Raw genomic sequence first — 20,749 nt, 5'->3', positions numbered from 1 at the left:
GTACAGAATGTACCAAAGTCGAATCATGTGAAATAGTAGTCCATACAATTAAAGTATCTTCTTCTTTTTCTGGTCATTTAACCAAGCCTTTAGAACCGAGCAAGAAAATAAAACAGGGACTAAGATCTGTCGAAAAGGGAAAAAAGAAATAATCTCTTGGAATATAACATTTATAACACAAAAAGTAGTAGAAATTATCAAATTAGGCTTCGTCAAAGACTTTTAGGAATATATGTCTTACGTGATATTCATCATACGCCCTTCTCGTTGTCCCGAGGGACTGCTTACACATATTTATATATACAATATCTTAGGATCTACAAGCGGCACCTCGACAGCGCCTTGATGTCATGTTCCGGGCTGGTGGCCCGAGCTTAATGGTCGTGAGGCGTGTACTTAAGTATACCTGTCGGAATGAGTTATAGACCCATTTTTTCACTCATATTTGATGGGCTGAGTTGTTATATGAGTTAGTTATATTCAATAAAACGATCATAAATGAGTCTAGAATTGTAAAGTTCAAAATAATACACCCATTTCTACGACTCTCTCTTCACTTTCTCTCGCCCTCTTTTGAGTTTCTATTGCTCACTCTGCGCTCTCACTTCGGTTTGGGTACAAATTTTCCTTAATTGGATTAAATATGGACGCACCTTAGCAATATGGGTCGGAAAATCGGGTACGAGTCGGGTTCGGGTTTGGTTTGGTACGAGTCACTAGATCTATATCGCACGGAAAAATGGATCGAAACGGGCTAAACGGGTCAATTTGGATTGAATCAGTCTCGATCCAATTTGCCCTCACTTGAGTTACCATCGCTCACTCCGTGCTCTTACCTCAGTTTGGGTATGAATTTCCCTAGATTGAGTTAGATACGGAAGCGCCTTAGCTATATGGGTCAGAAAATCGGGTACGAGTCGGGTTCAGGTTGGGTTTGGTACGAGTCACTAGATCTATATCGCACGGAAAACGGATTGAAATTGGCTAAACAAGTCAATTTGGGTTGAATCAATCTCGATCCGATCTGTCCTCACTTGAGTTACCATCGCTCACTCCGTGCTCTTACCTCAGTTTGGGTATGAATTTTCCTAGATTGAGTTAGATACGGAAGCGCCTTAGCTATATGGGTCAGAAAATTGGGTACGAGTCGGGTTTAGGTTTGGTCTGGTACGAGTCACTAGATCTATACGGCATGGATCACTAGAGCTGTAGTGCATGGAAAATGGATTAGAACTGGTCAAATGAGCGGGTCAATTTGGGTCGAATCATTCTTTATCCGATCTGCCCGGCCTAGCCACGAGCAGCACTCCGGTCGGCTCGAGCGCGGTGCCCCCGTCCCCCCCACCCCCCCACCCCGCGTGCCGGGCGCGTATGGGAGATTAGACGGACCGACACGTCGGTCGGGCGGAGAAGGAACGGAGGTTCTCAGCCGGAGGGGGGGGAGGTCAGATCCGTCATTTCGCATCCCCAAGCAAAGGTGGTGGTTAGTTTGGCAGCTGATTCGATTCTTGTCTTCCTCGCCACTGTTCCCCCTCTCTCTCTCTCTCTCTATCTCTACCCGCAACCAACAACAACAACAGACACCTCTCCCTCCCTCTCTCTCCCTCTCCCTCTCCCTCTCCCTCTATTATTTTCCGGTGACCAGGTTCGCAGTCCCACACGCCCAACTGCTTCCTCACCTCCGCCGCTCGAATCGATGGTCGTCGAAGCCAACGCCGCGTCGCCGCCGCAGGCGCTGATGGAGCGGCTCAAGGACTACGGCCAGGAGGACGCCTTCGCCCTCTGGGACGAGCTCTCCCCTCAGGAGCGCCACCTCCTCGTCGCCGACATCGAGGTCATTCCTCCCCCCTCCCTCGTCGCTCTGTCTATTGTGCGCCGATCTCCGTGTTCCCCTGGCGGCGGAGCCCGGCGGTCGACGGCGCTCGATGGAATTGATCGGCGATTTTGACTGCTCGTCCGCCGAATTCTGGCCGTGCGCGCTTCGCGATTATGACGTTTCCCTTTACCTGTGCTTCTTGTCTTTTTTTTCTTTTTTTGGCAGAGCTTAGATCTTCCGAGAGTGGATCGGATCATTCGATGCTCGCTCAGATCTCAAGGTCGTCGCTCTTTCTCTCGAGTCGAGAGTGATGTGTTACGCCTGGTTGCTGATGGATTTGGGTCGGGCTTTCAGGTCTGCCGGTGGCGGCATTGGAGCCCGTGCCGGAGAGCGACGTGTCCACCGTCGAAGGGCGGAGCATGGGAGAAAGAGAGAGGTGGTGGAAGATGGGGCTGAAGGCGATCTCGGACGGGAAATTGGCGGTGCTGCTTCTCTCCGGTGGTCAGGTACTGTACTCCACCGTTGCTGTCGGCGTAGAGCGCTGCCGTTCTGCGTGTGCACGTGCCTAGCGACTAGTGAATCGTGGCTTTACTGGTTTAGCTCTCTGTTTGTTTTCCCCTCTTGAGCTTGACTTGTTTACATGTGGGCCACATGATTTGGCTTTATGAATAGAGAAACAGAAAGGGATCATTATTGCTTACTCAATTAGAGCTGAAAAGAAAAAGATAATGATTGTCCTTACTTTTTAAGCGAGCTGCTGCTTGTTGGTAACTAAATTAGATCTGGACTCTCATTGCCAAATCATTTCGGAGGCAGTATGATGCTTTTGGGAAAATCATTTTAAGAATGTTTGATGATACGGATGATATGCATTGTGATACGAAAAAGAAACAGACAAAAAGAGAAGAGAAGCGGGTTACAGGAATTCTGGGGATTTGACCATTGGTTCTATAATCAAGGGTCTCAGGATCTAAAATGCTTCTATCTCCTTCGGTGTGGATTTCAAATCCAGAAAGGGATCATCATATTGTACCTTATGTTTCTCACTGCTCGGTAATTTCAGAATTTACTGATATTTTTTACACAGGGGAATACTGAGATACTTTTTCCTGGAAAATAAGTTCAATGGCTATTTGGCGTGTTCCAATCCCGCGCAATTATGCCTTAGGATTAACTGGAGTAAAAGACGTTAAATGTAAATGCTTTTTTTTTTCCTTTTAAATATGTGGAGTTCCTTAAACTGCTGGAATAGTACGATAGGGTCCGCTACCGTCCAGTGTAAGATATCTTACAAAGTGAAGACTCGAATGTTTGTCCTTCCCTCTCTTTTCGTACATGTTTTATGATAAATTCTCCAGATAAGCAAGTAGTTGAGACTAAACTCAACATTTATATACTCATGCTTCTGTCAATGCAACAAGATAATTCAAATTTATGAAAAAAGCTTCAGCTATTTTATGTGCTTGCATATGTATTGTATTTTTTGTCCTGTAGTCTCCAGATCATCAATCTCTTGGTTTATAATTGTTTTTTTATCGATCGTGCTTACTTGAGCATGCAAAATTTCAATGAAAAATATGCATTCTTTTCAAAAGCTGATAATATGCCTTTAAATAATTTGTGGCTTTGTGATTTATACGCAAGAATTGCCTGCCTTATTGTTCGTCTTCCTGACGTGTGTGGTGCACTGATTTCCTCACACAATATCCTTTTTAAGCCATGCAGGGAACAAGACTTGGAAGTTCAGATCCCAAAGGATGCTTCAGTAAGCATTTCCCATGTCGACTTGATTTGTGGATTTGCATGGTTTTGGGTTTCTCTCGGTGCATGACTTCTATAAAGGTTTAACGGTTCAGAAAACAAAAACTTATGAAATTAAGATAGTTGGAAAACTTTTTATCTTTCATTGACCAAAACCTTTATCATTTCTAATACACCATGAGCATTTGGACACTTTTTTTGTTGATTTTTTTTTATTATTTTAACCAATAGGTTGTTGAACTACTAAACTTATTTCTTCTTCTTCCAACCTCTGCTATTGGTATGAAATGCACCACAGTACTTTCTTCTTATCATACTTCTTCAGGATTTCAACTTTGTTGAAGTATTTCATTGTAGACATTGGACTTCCATCTGGCAAGTCACTTTTCCAAATTCAAGCAGAACGAATCTTGTGTCTTCAGAAGTTGGCTGCTCAAGCTCTCAAAGAGGGTAAAATTCCTCTCTTGTTTATTTCTCTTAAACTACACAGAAAATATGCTTATTCTCTTGTTTTTTGCAGGTTCTGTTGGTTCTCCACTGATACGTTGGTACATAATGACCAGTCCATTTACTGATGAGCCCACACGCAAATATTTTGAGAGCCATAAATACTTTGGTCTTGAAGCTGAGCAAGTAAAACATGTGTAGCTTTTCCTAATAGACATAGTTTATTTTCCTATCCGGTTGTATTTAATATTGCCTCACTATTGACGGAAAATTTGTTTAGGTCACCTTCTTCCAGCAAGGTACCATGCCATGTGTCTCAAAAGATGGAAGATTTATCATGGAGACTCCTTACAGAGTACGTTTGCTATTCTATTTGTTCGTTTGATTAATTTAATTGTAGAAGGAACAGATTTATGGTTTCCAAGATCTTGGTAACCAACTCTTTCAACCTTAGTCTTTACACTTGGCAGCTTCACCTTGCCATCGCCACCCATTTTGCAGTTGAATTTTTAGAATGGAACTCAAAAAGAACAAACAGTTTAAGAAGCGTATCTTAAAGAATAATGGAAAAGTTTACAACACCGAGGCTCCCGCGGAAAAAGAATGATTTGGAAAATATTTTCCTAAAAATGATCGCTTGTATCGCTTGAAATAATTAATTAACAGAAAATGTTCTCATTATCGATAACAATTTATGTTTAAACATGTTCATGGACGGTGAAAATATTTTTCGTTCATTTATTTGTAAGCGATATAAGTGATTGTTTTTAGGAAAATGTTATCGAGATCATTCATTTTCCTCGAAACAAACGAAACCTAAAGGTGAAGGGAGCTGAGATCTTTGGCGAAATAAATTGTTATCTTCTATATGAATGAGCATCTGAGAATCATGTTGCAATGGTCTACTAATGTCTAGATGAGTGAGAGAACCAAGTAACAAAAAGCTTTTTTGCCTCAACTATTGAGTGAGTAAACTGTCACAATAAGATCTCTCACTCGTCACACAGGGTTGCACTTATTTTCCCAGGAGACTACCATAAAATGATTCTAAAATGTGGATTGTCTTGGAAGGGAGAGATGAAACTGTAGATGTATGAAGTGCGATGGAATTGTTTCCGATCTAAGTCATAATATCTGAACTAATGCATGATTCTTGTTTTATTATGATTTTCATATCCAGGTAGCTAAAGCTCCTGATGGTAATGGTGGAGTATATACAGGTGCTTTTATTTTTTTAAATCCTGTGCCAAATTTTGGTTTCTATTTCGCTTGCGCAATCTATCTCAACCTCATATAGCTCGAAGGCATTCATTAATATTTGTCTCTCGTTGAACAGCTTTGAAAACTTCAAAACTTCTTGAAGATATGGCCTCGAGAGGGATTAAATATTTGGATTGTTATGGAGTTGACAATGCATTGGTGAGTTTTGCTTTTATTAAGCTATGGAATTCCCCATGGCAAGTTTTCCCTTTTTGTGGGTCAAATTCCAATATTTATCAGCCAGATTTGTCTCTAAAAACAGGTACGCGTGGCGGATCCTACTTTCTTGGGTTATTTCATGGACAAAGGTGTAGATGCTGCAGCTAAAGTTGTCCGTAAGGTGATTATATATGTCTTGGCACATATCATACTTCATTTTATTATTTTGACTCGTCGTGGTTATCCTTTTGAAAGTATGTTGTGTTGAAGATGATTTACATGGTTTGTACATATCCTTTGGTGATCTCTAGATAAAGCTCTTGCCTTTTCTGCACGAGTTAATCTGGCTTGAAATGGTTCATATTTACGGTATCAAAGCGTAAAGCGGGCTTGTGAATCTACATCAAGTGGCAAAAAACTTGTGGAATGCATTAGTGGAGACTCACCTCTCAAAGGGCACAACCTTGAGTACTCCTTTGGGAGGCTTGGCCATGTGGATTTGGCTCGTTAGAAATGGTTTCAGAACATTGTACTGGGGTATGAGTGCTAAGCAAGACAAAGTGCTATGTTACTAGATTTACCTTTTCAACTATGTGAGACCTACTGCTTCATTTTGGGAGCTATCTCTTCAACCTGTGAGGGTCAAATCTAGAATTTTACCTACCTGGTGTAGTTTTGAGCTACATGAGCCACATTGATGATTATGATAGTAATATAAAGCAGAGGAGTTTATAAAGCACTTCAAGTTTCATGGGTGAGTGGGAGGTAACTTGTGGCTTGATATATAAGGAGAGACTCAATCCAAATGACACCACCTTGAGTACTCCTTCTGAGGTGTTTTGCCCACTTGGATTAAATTGAGTTGATACAATTGATATGATTTGCATGAATTTTGTTTACCGGTTTTACTTCACATGAAAATCAAAATTTCTTCCTTCCGGCTGTTAGATTCATAATTGCGTGTGTAGCATGTCCACATTTTTTTGGCGGACCGATTGCTAATGGCTGTAATCTGAATATTCACTTTCTAAATTCTTGAATGGTTCTTTTTAGGCATACCCACAAGAGAAGGTAGGTGTATTTGTAAGGCGTGGTAAAGGTGGACCACTTACAGTGGTTGAATATAGTGAGCTGGATCAAACACTTGCTTCTGCAATCAATCAAGAAACTGGACGGCTTCGTTTTTGCTGGAGTAATGTACATCCTATTCCTTGCACTTACTACTTACATAATTTGTTTCCAACTTTTTGCACTATTATTGATTTATATTTTGCTTTATTACTCTAAAAGCTTGCTGATTACTGATATCAATTGCATGGTAATTCCACTTCTCTCTAGCTTTAAAAGATACTACTCCAGGGCCTGATATTGTAGCTTTAGTCTTTATGTGTTATTTCTGAGGATATCAAATTCTTTTGAAACCAGACAACCTTGTTTGTTAGATTGCCCTGCGCTTAGATGCATGATGTAGCATCATATGAATATGTTGGCTTTTGTTTTCCCCCCAGTTTCTCCCTGACTACTCTTTACTTTCTGGCTTTCAGGTTTGTTTACTTTCTGGCTTTTGTTTTTTCCTCCCAGTTTCTCCCTGACTACTCTTTACTTTCTGGCTTTCAGGTTTGTTTACATATGTTCACCCTTGATTTTCTCAACCAGGTTGCAAATGGCCTTGAGAAAGACAGTATGTAAGTGGTCTTTGTGTTTCACTGCTCACCTGCTTTTTATTTAGAAATGTTGGGGGGACGAAACTATTGTCTCTTGAGCCACTTTCTGCTGTATCTTTTCTCTTTTAAAATAGTCTAGTTTTATGGCCTTAATTTCATCTTTCTCCTTCTGAACCATAATTTCGTACACAATTTGTGAACAAGGCATTTGACCTTTTTTGTATGAGATACAGAATTATCTGGGTAGTTCTACTATTGAGTAATGAGCCAACTTGATGTGTCAATTATTCGTTCTAACTTTAATTATCCTCCTCGCGGTTTACATTTCCAGTTATTCCTCACACGTGCATCCCAATAGGTACTAGCGCTGCATGATATTTTAATGTGAATACATTTGCAGGTTGCTTCATAAAAGTTTCAACAAAAGAGCTTCATAGTAGATCTTTGTCAAACTTGAAAGGTTAATCGATAGATAATTAATTTTGTGGTCAGAGAGTTTTTGATTGTCAGGGTACATAAGCATAAGACTCATTAAGTACCGGATTTGCCAAATATTTGGTCTCTCTACAAAAAAGAGTAAACTTTAGTAAAATCAAGAAGTAATGACCATTTCTCAACTGATTCATTGCGTGAGAGTACGTTTCATTAATCAATTGCATTCGATTTTCTGTAATGGCAGCTATCATCTTGCTGAGAAGAAAATTGCTTCAATCCATGGACAAACAGCGGGATTGAAGCTGGAGCAGTTCATATTTGATGCATTTCCATATGCTCCTTCAACTGCACTTTTTGAGGTCCTCTCTAATCCTTCTAATACCAATTTTTTGAGTTCAGCTCTTTAAATACTGCGAAGCTAAACAATTTGTCTGAAAGTTCAGGTATTGCGTGATGAAGAGTTTGCACCGGTGAAAAATGCTAATGGATCAAATTTCGACACTCCAGACAGTGCAAGGCTGCTGGTTCTCCGGCTCCATACTCGTTGGGTGGTAGCTGCTGGAGGCTTTGTAACACATTCGGTGCCCCTATATGCTACTGGTAATTGGTGGTGGCTTACCATGCATTGTGTTGCAAATTTTTACATGTTGTGCAGAGTTTGCTATTCTCAGTGGTGTATGCAAATTTGACTTGTGCCAAGAAATCTTCCATTACGCTTGCATGTTGTTGAAATTTAATCCGTCCATACACCTTGCACTGGGGAAAAGAACAGAATGGACATACACCCAAAAATCTATGTTAATTACAAGTGAGGAATAGGAAATCAACTCAAAAGCTGATAAAGAATATTGAATTTTACTGGGAGCTTCATAGGTTTCTCGAGAATCGATGCAGAATATCTGATCCATTCTTTTGCCATGTGTAAAGGAGTTAACCTATAGCATGTGCATGATAGGATGTAATGTAGAATCCCTTGGTCCATAGGCTTATCTTACTTGTCTCGGTTGGGAGCAGTCTGTCAACAGTACATAATGTGTTCGAAATAATCAGTCACTTTTCAAGTAATCAGCTGGCTTATCATGATTTATGGGTCAGGAAGTAAATTTAATGGTTCCCTGTTCTGTTTTTGTCTCAGGTGTGGAGGTATCTCCGTTGTGTTCATATACCGGAGAAAACCTCGAGGCTATATGTCGGGGGAGGACCTTCCATGCGCCTTGTGAGATTGCATTTTAGCTGTGCTTGTCCATTTCCTTTGGAAGAAAAAGGTGGGGGTGAGATCTCGGTTCCGCGATGATAAAGTTCTTGAGATGTTAACATGTGCGGCTCGGTTTTATCTGAAGTCATGATGGGCGAGGTTGTGTCATTTGATACCTACAAGATAGAATAGTGGCTGTAATTTTTCGTGTTAGCAAAAGACGGTTCTAGTACATCACAAATAAGTAAAATGAAAAAAGAGAGAAGCTTTGAGAAAAATCAGAAGAAAATAATTCATGAGTGTCAATGTGTAAATTGACGGTGCTGTCAAATTGGTGCAATTTTAACAAATGCAGAGCCGTTGCACCCAGTCTGTTTATGCTGCATTTGGTGTTCAAGTGTTTGCTTATGAAGATTAGTCTCCTAAACATGCTCTTTTCCCTTTTCTTATGCTAAGCAAGGTGCATCAGCGGTTAATTCGTTGTAATTGGAGTTGTTGATAGGAATATGATGGAACGAAAGACCAAGAAAAGAGAGAAGGATGTACCAAAATGCGGATGCTGAAACGACTCGTATATTGACATTTCATGGCGTTTTAGTTACCTCATGAGGAGCAGGACATTATCAATGACCTCCGTTGCCGCAATGCATGCACATGGATTCAAACTTAACAAAATTAAGCAGGCTAAATCGTCAGTTTATTGGCAAGTATTTTACTGCTGAAGCAAGTATTTTATTGGTGAAGCGGTGTACCAAGGAAGTTAGATGCACAAGCTCTCTAATGATGGACGTTGTGGCCGATGTTCAACATTTCAATGATCCCAATTAAAAACTATCCTGTCCTATAAATAGTTTCGCGGAATGTCGGGCACTGATTAAACGACTTAAGACTCATTTTTTTTTTATGATCAATGGGTCATGATTCGTTGGGATAAATATAGTGGAGCAATTTAAAAGAACTTTGGTGTGGATTTGTAAAGAGCAAATAGGTTGCATGCAAACACAACATGCAAATTTTGCCAAGCATAATACTTATTGTGAACAATCTTATGGCGCAAATTGTTATGTAACGTCATATGCTCAAAGGAGGGGCTAAGATGGAAATTAATTAGTGATGCATGTCAATAAATTAGAGAATTTCCTTAGTTATTCATCAACTATATTGAAGAGCAATTATTAATCCTGAAAAAATTCTCGACTATATGTTTATATTGTGGACAATATGTCTGCTCTTCGCCCACCCCAACCACAAAGAGAGAAACTCTAGAGAAAATTGTTTGGAAGAGAAGGCTCTTTCATGATTGTTGAATTACACAAATTAGGGGAGAAGACCATTATAACCATAGATCGCCCCATGATTTAATGTTGGAGATTCAATTTTCCTAACTACCATAATCTAAAATACATACATTTCCATAATGCCCCTAAGAACATTCTAGAGCCCTCATAAACCCTAAATCTCTAGAAAGCTTCAATGCATGACCGGTCATCTTGGTCATCTCCTCGACCTGCTGGGCCTTAAAACCTTCCGGTCCGCAACACATGCCAACAAGATAAAATAGAGTAGTTACGTGAGAATGAAACGGCCGAAAAATGTGAAAAATCATCGGGATATTTGACGAGTTCTTTAATTGTTCACCAACTATAGTGTTTTCCTTTGCATTTTATATCTACACAAATAATAAAAAAAACAATGGAGACTCATTTACAAATTTACAAATAGTTGAAGAGCAAATTATCAATCCTAAAAAAATCTTGCCCGAGGAGTCTAAAAGCAAATTAGCCCTAAAAAAAAAATATATATTCTTCTGAGGCTGGCACGTGCGAACACGACGAGCACCAAGCCTCCCGGCTTCGAGCCCATTTTGGCGCCTTTGAAAGAGCGCGGCGCTTCACTCTGAGCCGCGGTGACTGCGAAAAAGTTTCAATTTTTTTTCGTTTTTTTGGGGGGCAGGGGAAGAGCAAAAGTCTTGGCGAATGAAGAACTGGTGGGAAGGAAGTAGCGAAACCCGCCTTCTCGTCGCACCTGGTAAACACCCTCCTCCTTCTTCTCCAAATTTGGTTTCTCTGTAAAACCCCTGTTTTGCATTGTCACTGGAAAATGCCATCCCAGTTGCTCAATTGCTCTGCTCAGATCGTGTACCTCCTTCCTGACCGATGAATTGTATTGGGTTCGACGCCAGCTGTTCTCGAATTGGATGATCTGTCAGTAAAAATTTGTAGCATGCGCGTGTTATGTCTTCCTGACATTTGCGAATTGAAATGTGGAGTATAGCAGTCGATTGCATTTCCCGCAATTTTGTAAATTCGAAGATGGTGAGGTTTTCTGGTCCCTCATGCTGTAGATTCTGCCGCGACGGAGAAAGGGGTTGGGCATTTCTTGTCACTTCGGCATCCCAAATCAGGTAATCAGAAAGCTATCCCCTCGTGCCGGGCATGAACCCTCGTGCGCGAACATGTCCGAAAAACTTACCTTGCTTGATGCTGCCTCTTTAACTGCTTGCAGGAAAAGCGACATGCTACCTCGTCGTCGATGAGAAGCTTTTAGAGCTTCAGTGGTTTAAATTGCCTTATGGGTCTTGGTTTCTGGGAGATTACGTCCATAAAGGTGTGATCTTCAAGATTCATGTTGGCAGTTAAGGCTCGAGTGTGTTCATTGCGGTTAGGATAATAACTCGCTTTTTTTTTTTCCATGTGGTCAAGATGGTTGCCTGTATACTGCCACACCAGTCGATCCAGTTTTCATCATGTTGCCAGTTTTCGAGGAAGCCAGGATGAGGGTACCATATATTTTATTCAATTTTTCATGTTTCACAAGAAATGTAATGTATTATATTTTCCTATTAATTTATTTAATCACGAGTTCAAATATTTGTTTTCTCTAAGAGATGAATTCCTTTCTGTTGAAACCATTAATCTTTCTATGTATGACTCTCAACTTGTTGATGGAGAATGTGCTGTTCCAGAAATTCCAGCATATTGTTTGCGTAGGTTATGCATCTGTCGATTTTTAACAAGTTTACACACTGGCATCTGCCTAAGCATGTAAACAAGATAAAATCGTGGAATGCACACAGATCTATTTCTCTTTAAGTTGGACTTGTCGTCCTTTATGAATTACTCCTAAATATTTGATGTCATAATGCCTTTTCAACCATTGCAGAAAAGAGATGATCCTGGGAAGTTTAGGCAATTGGATGAGATTTTGTTTATAAATGGTTATCCTGGATATCAGCATTTATTGTCCATTGCGGAGAAGCCCATGCAAGTGGTTTGTGAAGTTAAAGGTGACGAGTCATATACATCTGTATTATAGCTATTAGTTACACTGAAGTAACTACATTCTTTGAAAAAATGACATCGAATCCAAGATCAACCTTCAATAAGACTTATCTGCTAAGTAATGCTGCCAATAGGGACTCTTTTTGTTTGTCTATTATTTTCTGTGCCACCTTTCTTCAGTAATTGTTACTAGGATTGAGAAGAATATGAAGCATCCCTATTTTGCTAATTGAAAATTGGAAAAGGCATTGATGCTTATGGGGAGGAAAGGACCTACAGGAAGCCATAGCCCTGGCAGCTAAGGGGTAGCTTAAATTGGGAAAGAAATGATTTAGAACTTTAAGAATCAGGGTTATTATTATTGCATAATATTCTTGTCATGTGATATGTCACGTGAGATGCTGCAATTAAAGTTTCACACAAAATTAAAATGAACATTTTTGAAAAATTGCATTGGAGCAGGGTATATCTGGAGATATTTTATGTATGTTGTACATCTCAACTCTAAGTCCAGGCTCTATAATCTGCATCTCTTTTTCTTTTTGGTTTTTGTTTTTGTTGTCGTCTTTTAATATCATGATTGTCTTCATGTTTATGATAAAGTTTAGCGTAATGGTATGCTGATACTGTAATCTATTTGAAATGTTGCTTGGTAAGCGACTAGTGAACATTACTCTAGTTGTTACCTATAGAAACTGTGAACAAGAGATTCAGTTAATTATGATTGTATTTATGATGTGTGGTTAAAACAAGACCATTAAGAGTGTTATTAAGTGTCTATCTTTTTCTTTGCAAGGACACAAGTTGATATCTCTCTCTGTCTGCCTGTATCGACAGAAATTGGATCAACAAGGTTTTTTAGGCTTGATGATGCTAAGGTTCTTGCTTGGTTGTCAAACAAGGTCTGTAATTTTCAAGAAACTTAATTTCGTCAATGATGGTGCAAGTGTACCAACAAATGTTTTCAAATTGCAGGTACACCGAGTGAAGCAGACTTTGAGTACTCTGGATAAAAACTATGCTGCCCGTTCTGAGAACGAGATGTGTATGTCTTAGCGGACAAACTTTTGGCTATGTAATTTCATGAATTTGTCATATGAGTTCACTGAAGGAGTCATGAGCAGAGATCTTTTCTCAGTTAGAACATCTGAACGAGAGTGGTGGGTAGTTACATATAGCTCTTTCCACAAAGGGGCCATTCGAAAAGAAAAAAAAGGAACTCTTACCACAGAGTATTAATAGAAGTCGTGAAAGTAGGGCATTAACATTTCTAATGGTACTCGTGATGGGATTCGATCCTAAACTGAGTCATATGAATGCCTTTTTTGTTTTTTGCCAGGGTAATAGTGCACAATGTCTTTAATTCCATTTATGTACTAAAAATAACTGTTTGCTAAGCCTGATATTCAGGTTGATCAATCTTTACGTCTCTATGTTTGACCAATTTGAAAAGGTAATGGATCTCAATATCTACGTAACCTATCTAAGTGCATCAAACTTGTTGTTTCTCTACTGGTCACCATCTAATGGTATAAAAATCTGTTGAGGTTGGATGTTAGTGCATGTTTTGGCATTTGTATAACATATATACAGGAGCACTGCCGAATAACTTTCTGTCCGTAATTGCTTGAGGGATCAAGGGGGAAGGGCCCACATAAGTGCTTTAGCTTCGACAATCTGCTCCTCTCAGGCCCTTTTCAAAAGAGTCACTCATGCTTGCTGGGTTAAGATAGTTAATTTGAGAGTTCACTCAGCATCATTATCGAGAGAGATGAAAAGGATTGGAATGTCCAGCTTGAGTTAAGTAAAGATTAGCTTTTTGCTCTTTGTTAATTCTCCTTTATTGTTTGTGCAGTAGCTGATGCTGTCTCAATAATTGGGGAGTACTTGCTGGATGAACCTTGGTTGAAGAATCTCTGTGATAGTCTGAAGTAAAGCTTTTTACTCTTTCTTGCATATATACTGTTGCCTGATTTTACCTAGACACTAACGGCTACATTTTTGTTGTACAATAGTATAGAGCATGTGCTAAGTAATAGGATTTAGGATAGATTATCCCCCACCCACTGGTGAAAAATGTTATTATAGTTTAGAGTTTAAGATATTTGGGCAACACACCTTTGAATTTCTAAAGAAATACACCGATAAGGTGTTTCTCACTTTTGCAGGTTGCCCTAATTACTGAGAAAACGTAAAAGAAAGTTATATTATTAATAGAGTGCCGTTCCTATAGAAATAAGGTCTATTCAATATGAAGCATAGGTTATATCAATGGAATGATAAGAAATTGTTAGTTTGACCCCACAGAGAAAAATTTCAGTTTCATCTATGCTTGGATTGATATATATATAGTCAATGGTGACTAAGCCCAGGATTCTTAATTTTCCTGCAGATTGAATTTAGGGGATGTTGGAGAGGCAGCTCATAAACAAAATTCTCAAGATGTAGCAGAGACAAATGACTTTGGATCTCCTGGAGCCTTACAGGTAATTGCGATATCACTTTACTGGATGAAGTCAATAATGCATTCAGCAATCAAATAGTACGAGGGTGGCTGTACTTTGGATATCTCCTGGATTGCTTTAACATGACCTATGTTATTGTTTTAGATGAAGTTTTAATAGGTATTTTGACTACTTAGTGCCAACTATTAAGTCACGAACTTCAATGGAAATTTGCCCTCATTGTAAACTTAATCGGAGGAATGATCGTGCTTATTTGGGTTGTCTTTGTTTGTATCATCAGAACCTGTTGAATGAACCTGGTCGCAGTCACTCTTCTCAGCATAGGGATATTAATTTGTTGCTCAATGTTTCTTCTGTGATCTACTAGGGAAAGAGTGGGGCAGATAAAAGGGCTTCAAAGGTTGGAAGGCAAGTTAAAAAAGCAAAAGTAGAGACAGATTCTCAGAATATCAAAGAAATGTTCACCAGGGCTTCGAGAAGGGCCAGATAAATCTCGTCCCAGTGGGAAAGGTGAAGAAACTCCCGTAACAAGATAACTACACCATTCCTTGATTGCCGTTTCCAGTCGATGGCTGATTAGTTCTCAGTATTGGAGCCAGATGGTCCACCCATCCGGCAATCATTCAGTCTTGGTTGATTTATTTGTTGTAACTTTAACCACACTTTCTGCGAATGGATTTTAGAAGTACCCAATTTTGTAAATATCTTCAAGTTATTGATCGAGCCATTGTGCTGGATCTGCCGCAAAGGCGTGATGGGGTATTCGTGAACCATGTAAACAGCAACCGATTATTGTGTTGTACTTATAATATATGGTTCAGGGACGTGATTTGCTTGAAGCATTGCCCTTCTTCTCTGATTGCTAAATTTTGGTAACATTAAGAGCTTTATGTACTCTTGGCTTATGGGCAACTCTTAACATGCAGTGCCCATTGAAGTGTATTTAATTCTCCATATGATTTTAAGGATGTGCTTTGAAATTTGGGAATTGGTCAAAATCTACCCTATGCTATTGTCACAGACCGGTCGTTTGGGACCTTAGGTTTTCTTTGGATCGGTGGAGTGCCAAGAATCATTGTGTTGCTCAAGTGTTGGAGGTTACTTACGGGGGAGCGCACCCCTATTTATACAACTGTCGATGGCCTTTCAATCTTATGGTGGAGATGGGATCTCCTTATTCACTAACTAATGACAATTATGACAAGAAGACTCTAAAACTCGGTACAATTACCATATCATCCGTTCTCGAGAGTAATTTAGAGGACTTCGAAAATCCTAGGTGACTTGGTTGGTCTTCTTAGATCGGATGCGATCCTTTGTGCATGAGAAACCTCAATACTGGGACACTAGACTAGCAAAATGATGATTTTATGTATATTATTTCGAAGTCGTGTGCCTCATTAGCGAGGTGTTTTGATGATATTTGTTTTCTTAAAACTTTCAATGAAGGGAAAAAAAGGAAGGAAAAACTTCACTTTATATGCAAGAAAACAAGGCTTGTTTTAACATCATATAAGACCAGTCTTGGGAGGAAGAGGAGATGAGAGGAGAGGTCTATTCAAAGCAGAATAATCTCTACAATTCATATAGTAGAAAATGACTTCTACAATTTATTAGTAATTTATACTATAAATAATTATATAATCGGAGCATTGAGATGAACGGGATAAATACGATAATGCAATGATTGGCATTACCGAGTGAGTTTTTCCTGCTTTTTTTGTGCCTTCGCCATCGGCACAAAATTGTGTACAAATTTTTTATGCATGTCATCTTGTTGTTTTACCATAATTTGTCAATAAATGAAATTGAAAAGTAAATTTACCAATGTTAATTATCCCAATGATAAGAAAAAAATTTCTTGATTTTTCTTAGGAAAGAAAAAGGCCCAAGGTTTTTTTCAAAACCAACAAATTTGCAGTAGAATCAAGCCCACATAAATGAGCCCAAGCAGGTGAGGTGGTGTCATCCTCTTCCCTCAGCTAGGGTTTCAAATCAAGTTCTTCCCTCTCTTCGCCATCATCTCCAAGCGATCCAGTTCGCCGGCGATGGCGGTCTGACGAGCGATTTCCGGTTGACCCTTAAGCTCAATTCGACGGCGGAGCTCCTTCATTTCGTGCTTAAGGAAGAGGAAGACTTCCTTTTACTTCAACCCTGCATTGGTTCGTGCTTCAAGCTGTCATCTTTTCGCTTCAGTGGCTCTGAGAATGCATCGGTTGTAGCTCGTTTGCTGCCAAGAAAAGGTGGAGATAACGTTCTAGTTATCGCTAGCGATGAGCCTAATCTCGAGGGTCGGACACCGTTTGTCAAATGGGTTCCGTGCGTATGCCGCTTCTCATCCTGGGTTCATGGCGAATTCGCATTCGAATTGGTTGTCCCGAAGTCTCTCTCAACCAGCGAGGAAGGAGGATGATGACGAAGAGGAAGTGGAGATTGACCAGAGGAGGCTTCCGGCCGACTACGATCCCGCCACATTCGATCCTACGCAGCATCGAAGCCCTCCGACGGATAGGGTCTTTCGGCTCGTGGATGAAGTATCTGAGCTCACATTGGTCGAGGTGGCGGAGCTTTCGTCGATCTTGATGAGCAAATTGGGGATGAAGGAGCAGCCGGGCATTGCCGTCATGAAAGGAGGGGCCGCCGCAGGGCTGGCTGGGATGGCTGCGAAGACGACCGCCGCGGCCAAGGAGGAGAAGAAGCCGGAGAAGACCGTCTTCGAGCTGAAACTGGAATCCTACGAAGCGTCCGCGAAGATCAAGATCATCAAGGAGGTGAGGAGCTTTACGGACTTGGGTCTGAAGGAAGCCAAGGATTTAGTGGAGAAGGCGCCGGCGGTGTTGAAAGCAGGAGTGTCGAAAGAAGACGGCGAACGAATAATCGAGAAACTGACAGCTCTTGGAGCCAAGGTTGTAATGGAATGAAGGAGTCAAAAGGAATCAGCAGGTACTTGCTGCTCTTCCAAATTTTGCTTCTTCTGTCAACTTACATTATATAGGCCTAGAAGCTTAGTTCATGAGTTTAGATTTCTTGAACTAGAGAGGTTCATGTGCTATATCGATGTCGGCAAACTCTTCGTTGGATCAGTTTCTTTCTTCTCTCTTTCTCTAATGCTATATACCTTGTGAACTTATCTGTTTCTGGGTTAGCTGGTTTTACTTTTGGAAACACAAGAAGTTACACGTTTTTTGGTCTCTTAACATTTTGAAATTCAAACTTGATCGGGTAGATTAGCTAGTTGCAGGTGCTTCCATTTAAGAAATTGCACTACCTATTTATATAAAGCCATTAGTCGGAAGCAGCACACCCAACTTGATAGAGAACTTGAATAAAAATCGCAACGAATGGTTACTCAAAACTAGTAAATGCCTTTATTCGTCGCAAACAAGGTTCCTAGGCATCGCGTCTTGCCTAAGCATCATACTTAAGAGATGAATGGCATCAGATAATTCAAGTGAAGGATCGCTACGATTGAAATGATTTTATTCTCTACTGGTTTAACAATTTCCAAATCATACACATTGAGTGTAAATGCACCGTCCTACTTTGTGCTGATCATACTTAATGCTGGAGAAGAAAATCTTTTCTCACTCAAGCACAGTGTGAAAGTTGAGGCCTTGGGCACCTGAATTCCTAAAATGTGTTTCTCCTATAGGAACTTTTTCACTCTCTCTCTCTCTCTCTCTCTCTCTCTCTCTCTCTCGTATGAATTGACTGATTGCTTTCAAGCATGGGGGAAATTGTTAAACAACGTTGCTGAAAGAAAGTAGTCTCAAGTCTTGGAGTTGACAGGGCACCCTGATGTGGTTTTGAGGCTCTGGTTCAGAGGAAATGGGTCTGCTAACTGCAAAATTTCCCTTTATTTCATGCATAGAGAGAGTTTCTATGCATGTGCAATGAAATGGAAAGTGATGTTATGAATGTTGTCAGACCTGAATCGGTCTGGCCGGTTCGACCAGTTGATCCGGGAATCGGAGCAAGGCCTGGTCCGGCTTTTGTGAAAGAACCGGAAGGAGTAATCAAGAATCGGTCGAACCAGTTTTGACCAGTTCCAAGGCTCATACTCTACACTGAGCCTAAGCCATTATTGAGTGGCTTGTAGTGCATTGTGAATAAGCGAAGTTGTGTTTCTCTCTTGTTGAACTACTTACCAGAAGATGATAAGAGATGACTCTTCTAATTAAACTCGGTCTACCACTTCAAAGTCCCTGTTTATCATGAAGCGAAATGCCTTCCGATTTCTCCCTCTTCAGATTTCAAGACAGCTGAATATGCAAATTGAGAGTGTTTCCATTAATCCTTTCTTCCCCGGCGGACCGTTCTTAAGTCTAATTGAACTAATCTACATGATGTCCGTCAATGTTTTTGCTGTACCTTATGCCTAACTACGAAATCAACGTCCTCTTAATGATGTAATTTCTCTTGCTTTTCTTGCCGCAATGTGATTCAAAGCAATTGAATCGCGAGTTTAAATACTTAATCGGAATATAGAATAGTCAATACATGATGCGAGTAGATGGATGTTATCTTCATATGGATATGGATATGGATATGGATGTTGAACTTAATGGAAAGCTAGGATGAATGTTGAAAAGAACCTCTTGTTTTCTTGTGAGATCAGCATTAATGGATTCGAAATCGAACCGAATCGGTTATTTAGATTTCGGTGCGCTTATCAATTACGTATGAGTTACATTGGGCTTTAGAAGTTACATGGTGTTTATCGCCCCAATTCGATAATAGTTTTGGTTGGTTCTATCTAAAAAGATAGCCGATTTGAAAAGACTCTGTCCCACTCCGGTTCGAACTCTACTCATGTATAAACCTGGAGGTACCAGTGCATCCGTTCCAATGCCTAAAACACGTACAATAACCCGGTCCTGATCAGACGACGGCGCTTTTTTTCCCCGTGTTCTTGGAAACAGAGTATAATGTGCCGTTAACCCCGGCATCTCCTTGGTTAGGTCGCTGATGAGAAGAAATCGGCAATGGAGGGTATCCCTGGAGACCATGTCCTCCTGGAGGGGGTGCTGCTGGTAACGCAGATCGTCACCGTGATCTGTATCTTCCTGATTCAACCGAAGAGCCTCGACTTGCACGACTGGACCTTCAGAGCGGTGATACTATCCAGCGCTCTGGCCATCATATCCACGGCGAGTCACCTGTTGATCCCCGCCTCAACGTTCTGCTTCCGATGCCACTTGCTCCTCGTGGCCCTCACGTTGGTGATGGAATTCTATGCCATCCTCGTGATCTATGGTCCTTTGGACTGGCGCGACTGTTAAGCCGACTGCCGAAGCTTCGCGCAAACCACTACGTTAGATTTGGCTTTTCTCTTCCTCCTCCTCATGCAGACATTTTATATTGTGTACTTACAGAGATTCCCAGTTCTATGATTGTGAACTAGAGTGCTTGTGCTGGTGATGGAATTGTGCTTGCTAGGATGCAATTGTTCTTCTGGTGATTAATAGAGATTTCCATAATTTCTAACTGCCTAGTTGTTGCATGGATCCGACACATTTAACCCTTTTTAGAGAACATTACTAAGTACTTTCGGCCTATGATAGCCCACTTCACCAAAAAATAAAGTTCTCCCCTTTCGGACGAGACCGAGTTTTAATGAATCTTATGACGTGAGTCGGATTGCATATAGTTGGTACAAACTTTCGATGAGCCAATGCCCCCAAACTCTAAATTTTAACTTCCCTCTAGGCCGTCCTAGTGACCGACCATAAACTCGGTCGAAAATGCGATACAGGGGCGCCGCCCCTTGCCATACTATTTTACGGGATTGATTTTCGCATCGAACTTGAATTAGGTTCGAATGTCTCTACTAATCCACAAATGAGCATCAAATACATTAGTAAATCCACCATCAAAGGGGAAAATTGTCTAAAAAATCATAAAGCCAGTTTAATCCTAAACTTTTCAATTGTGCCAATTCAGTCATAACCTTATGATGATTTACCAATACAGTCCTTCTAGTTAAATATCCAAATAGGTTTGGAACTAAATTGGCAAATATTCATAGGATTTAGAACTAAATTGACACAATTAAAAGGTTTGGGACTCAATTGTCAAATATTTATGACTAATTTGGCTCAATTAAAAGGTTTAAAACTGAATTGACTTCCGTACAATAGGTTTAGAACATTTTGGATAATTATCATCCATCGAAAAAACCATTGGATAACTCCCAATATCCTAAATAACTCGTGAAACCCCTAAAATGAAAACACCCTCAAATAACCCCAAAAACTCAAAATAAA

At 40.3% G+C, this 20,749-nt stretch overlaps 3 protein-coding genes across 4 annotated transcripts; all 3 read left to right on the top strand.

The window, feature by feature from the left end:
* Window positions 1-1,613: 1,613 nt before the first annotated feature.
* LOC115686382 (UDP-N-acetylglucosamine diphosphorylase 1-like) lies at window positions 1,614-9,164 on the top strand. Its single transcript, XM_030611650.2, has 15 exons — window positions 1,614-1,834; window positions 2,042-2,096; window positions 2,171-2,322; window positions 3,542-3,581; window positions 3,935-4,027; window positions 4,098-4,210; window positions 4,305-4,379; window positions 5,205-5,244; window positions 5,361-5,443; window positions 5,547-5,624; window positions 6,497-6,640; window positions 7,061-7,128; window positions 7,787-7,901; window positions 7,986-8,142; window positions 8,678-9,164. The coding sequence occupies exons 1-15, from the start codon at window positions 1,697-1,699 to the stop codon at window positions 8,773-8,775; spliced, it is 1,449 nt and encodes a 482-aa protein (XP_030467510.1). The 5' UTR covers window positions 1,614-1,696; the 3' UTR covers window positions 8,776-9,164.
* Window positions 9,165-10,627: 1,463 nt separating this feature from the next.
* On the top strand, window positions 10,628-15,322 carry LOC115686340 (uncharacterized). Of its 2 annotated transcripts, none has more exons than XM_056307493.1 (10): window positions 10,628-10,765; window positions 11,082-11,141; window positions 11,243-11,344; window positions 11,440-11,516; window positions 11,900-12,023; window positions 12,856-12,920; window positions 12,994-13,063; window positions 13,874-13,949; window positions 14,411-14,504; window positions 14,764-14,910. In XM_056307493.1, exons 1-10 carry the CDS (start codon window positions 10,714-10,716, stop codon window positions 14,848-14,850), a joined length of 807 nt encoding a protein of 268 aa, XP_056163468.1. In that variant the 5' UTR covers window positions 10,628-10,713; the 3' UTR covers window positions 14,851-14,910. The 2 variants fall into 2 exon arrangements, with proteins under 2 accessions (XP_056163468.1, XP_030467457.1); XM_030611597.2 differs by having other exon boundaries at window positions 10,631-10,765; window positions 14,851-15,322.
* A 1,071-nt stretch (window positions 15,323-16,393) lies between these two features.
* LOC115686434 (uncharacterized) lies at window positions 16,394-18,896 on the top strand. The gene is made up of 2 exons (XM_056307494.1): window positions 16,394-17,426; window positions 18,411-18,896. The coding sequence occupies exon 1, from the start codon at window positions 16,757-16,759 to the stop codon at window positions 17,402-17,404; it is 648 nt and encodes a 215-aa protein (XP_056163469.1). The 5' UTR covers window positions 16,394-16,756; the 3' UTR covers window positions 17,405-17,426; window positions 18,411-18,896.
* Window positions 18,897-20,749: the final 1,853 nt, after the last annotated feature.

The sequence above is a fragment of the Syzygium oleosum genome, unplaced genomic scaffold (genome assembly GCF_021117445.2).
Source record: "Syzygium oleosum isolate NSW1041296 unplaced genomic scaffold, Sole_v2.1 Sole_v2.54, whole genome shotgun sequence".
Classification (NCBI taxonomy): Eukaryota; Viridiplantae; Streptophyta; class Magnoliopsida; order Myrtales; family Myrtaceae; genus Syzygium; species Syzygium oleosum.
The sequence above is the reverse complement of the archived record's forward strand: the minus strand, read 5'-3'. Positions and strand labels throughout refer to the sequence as shown.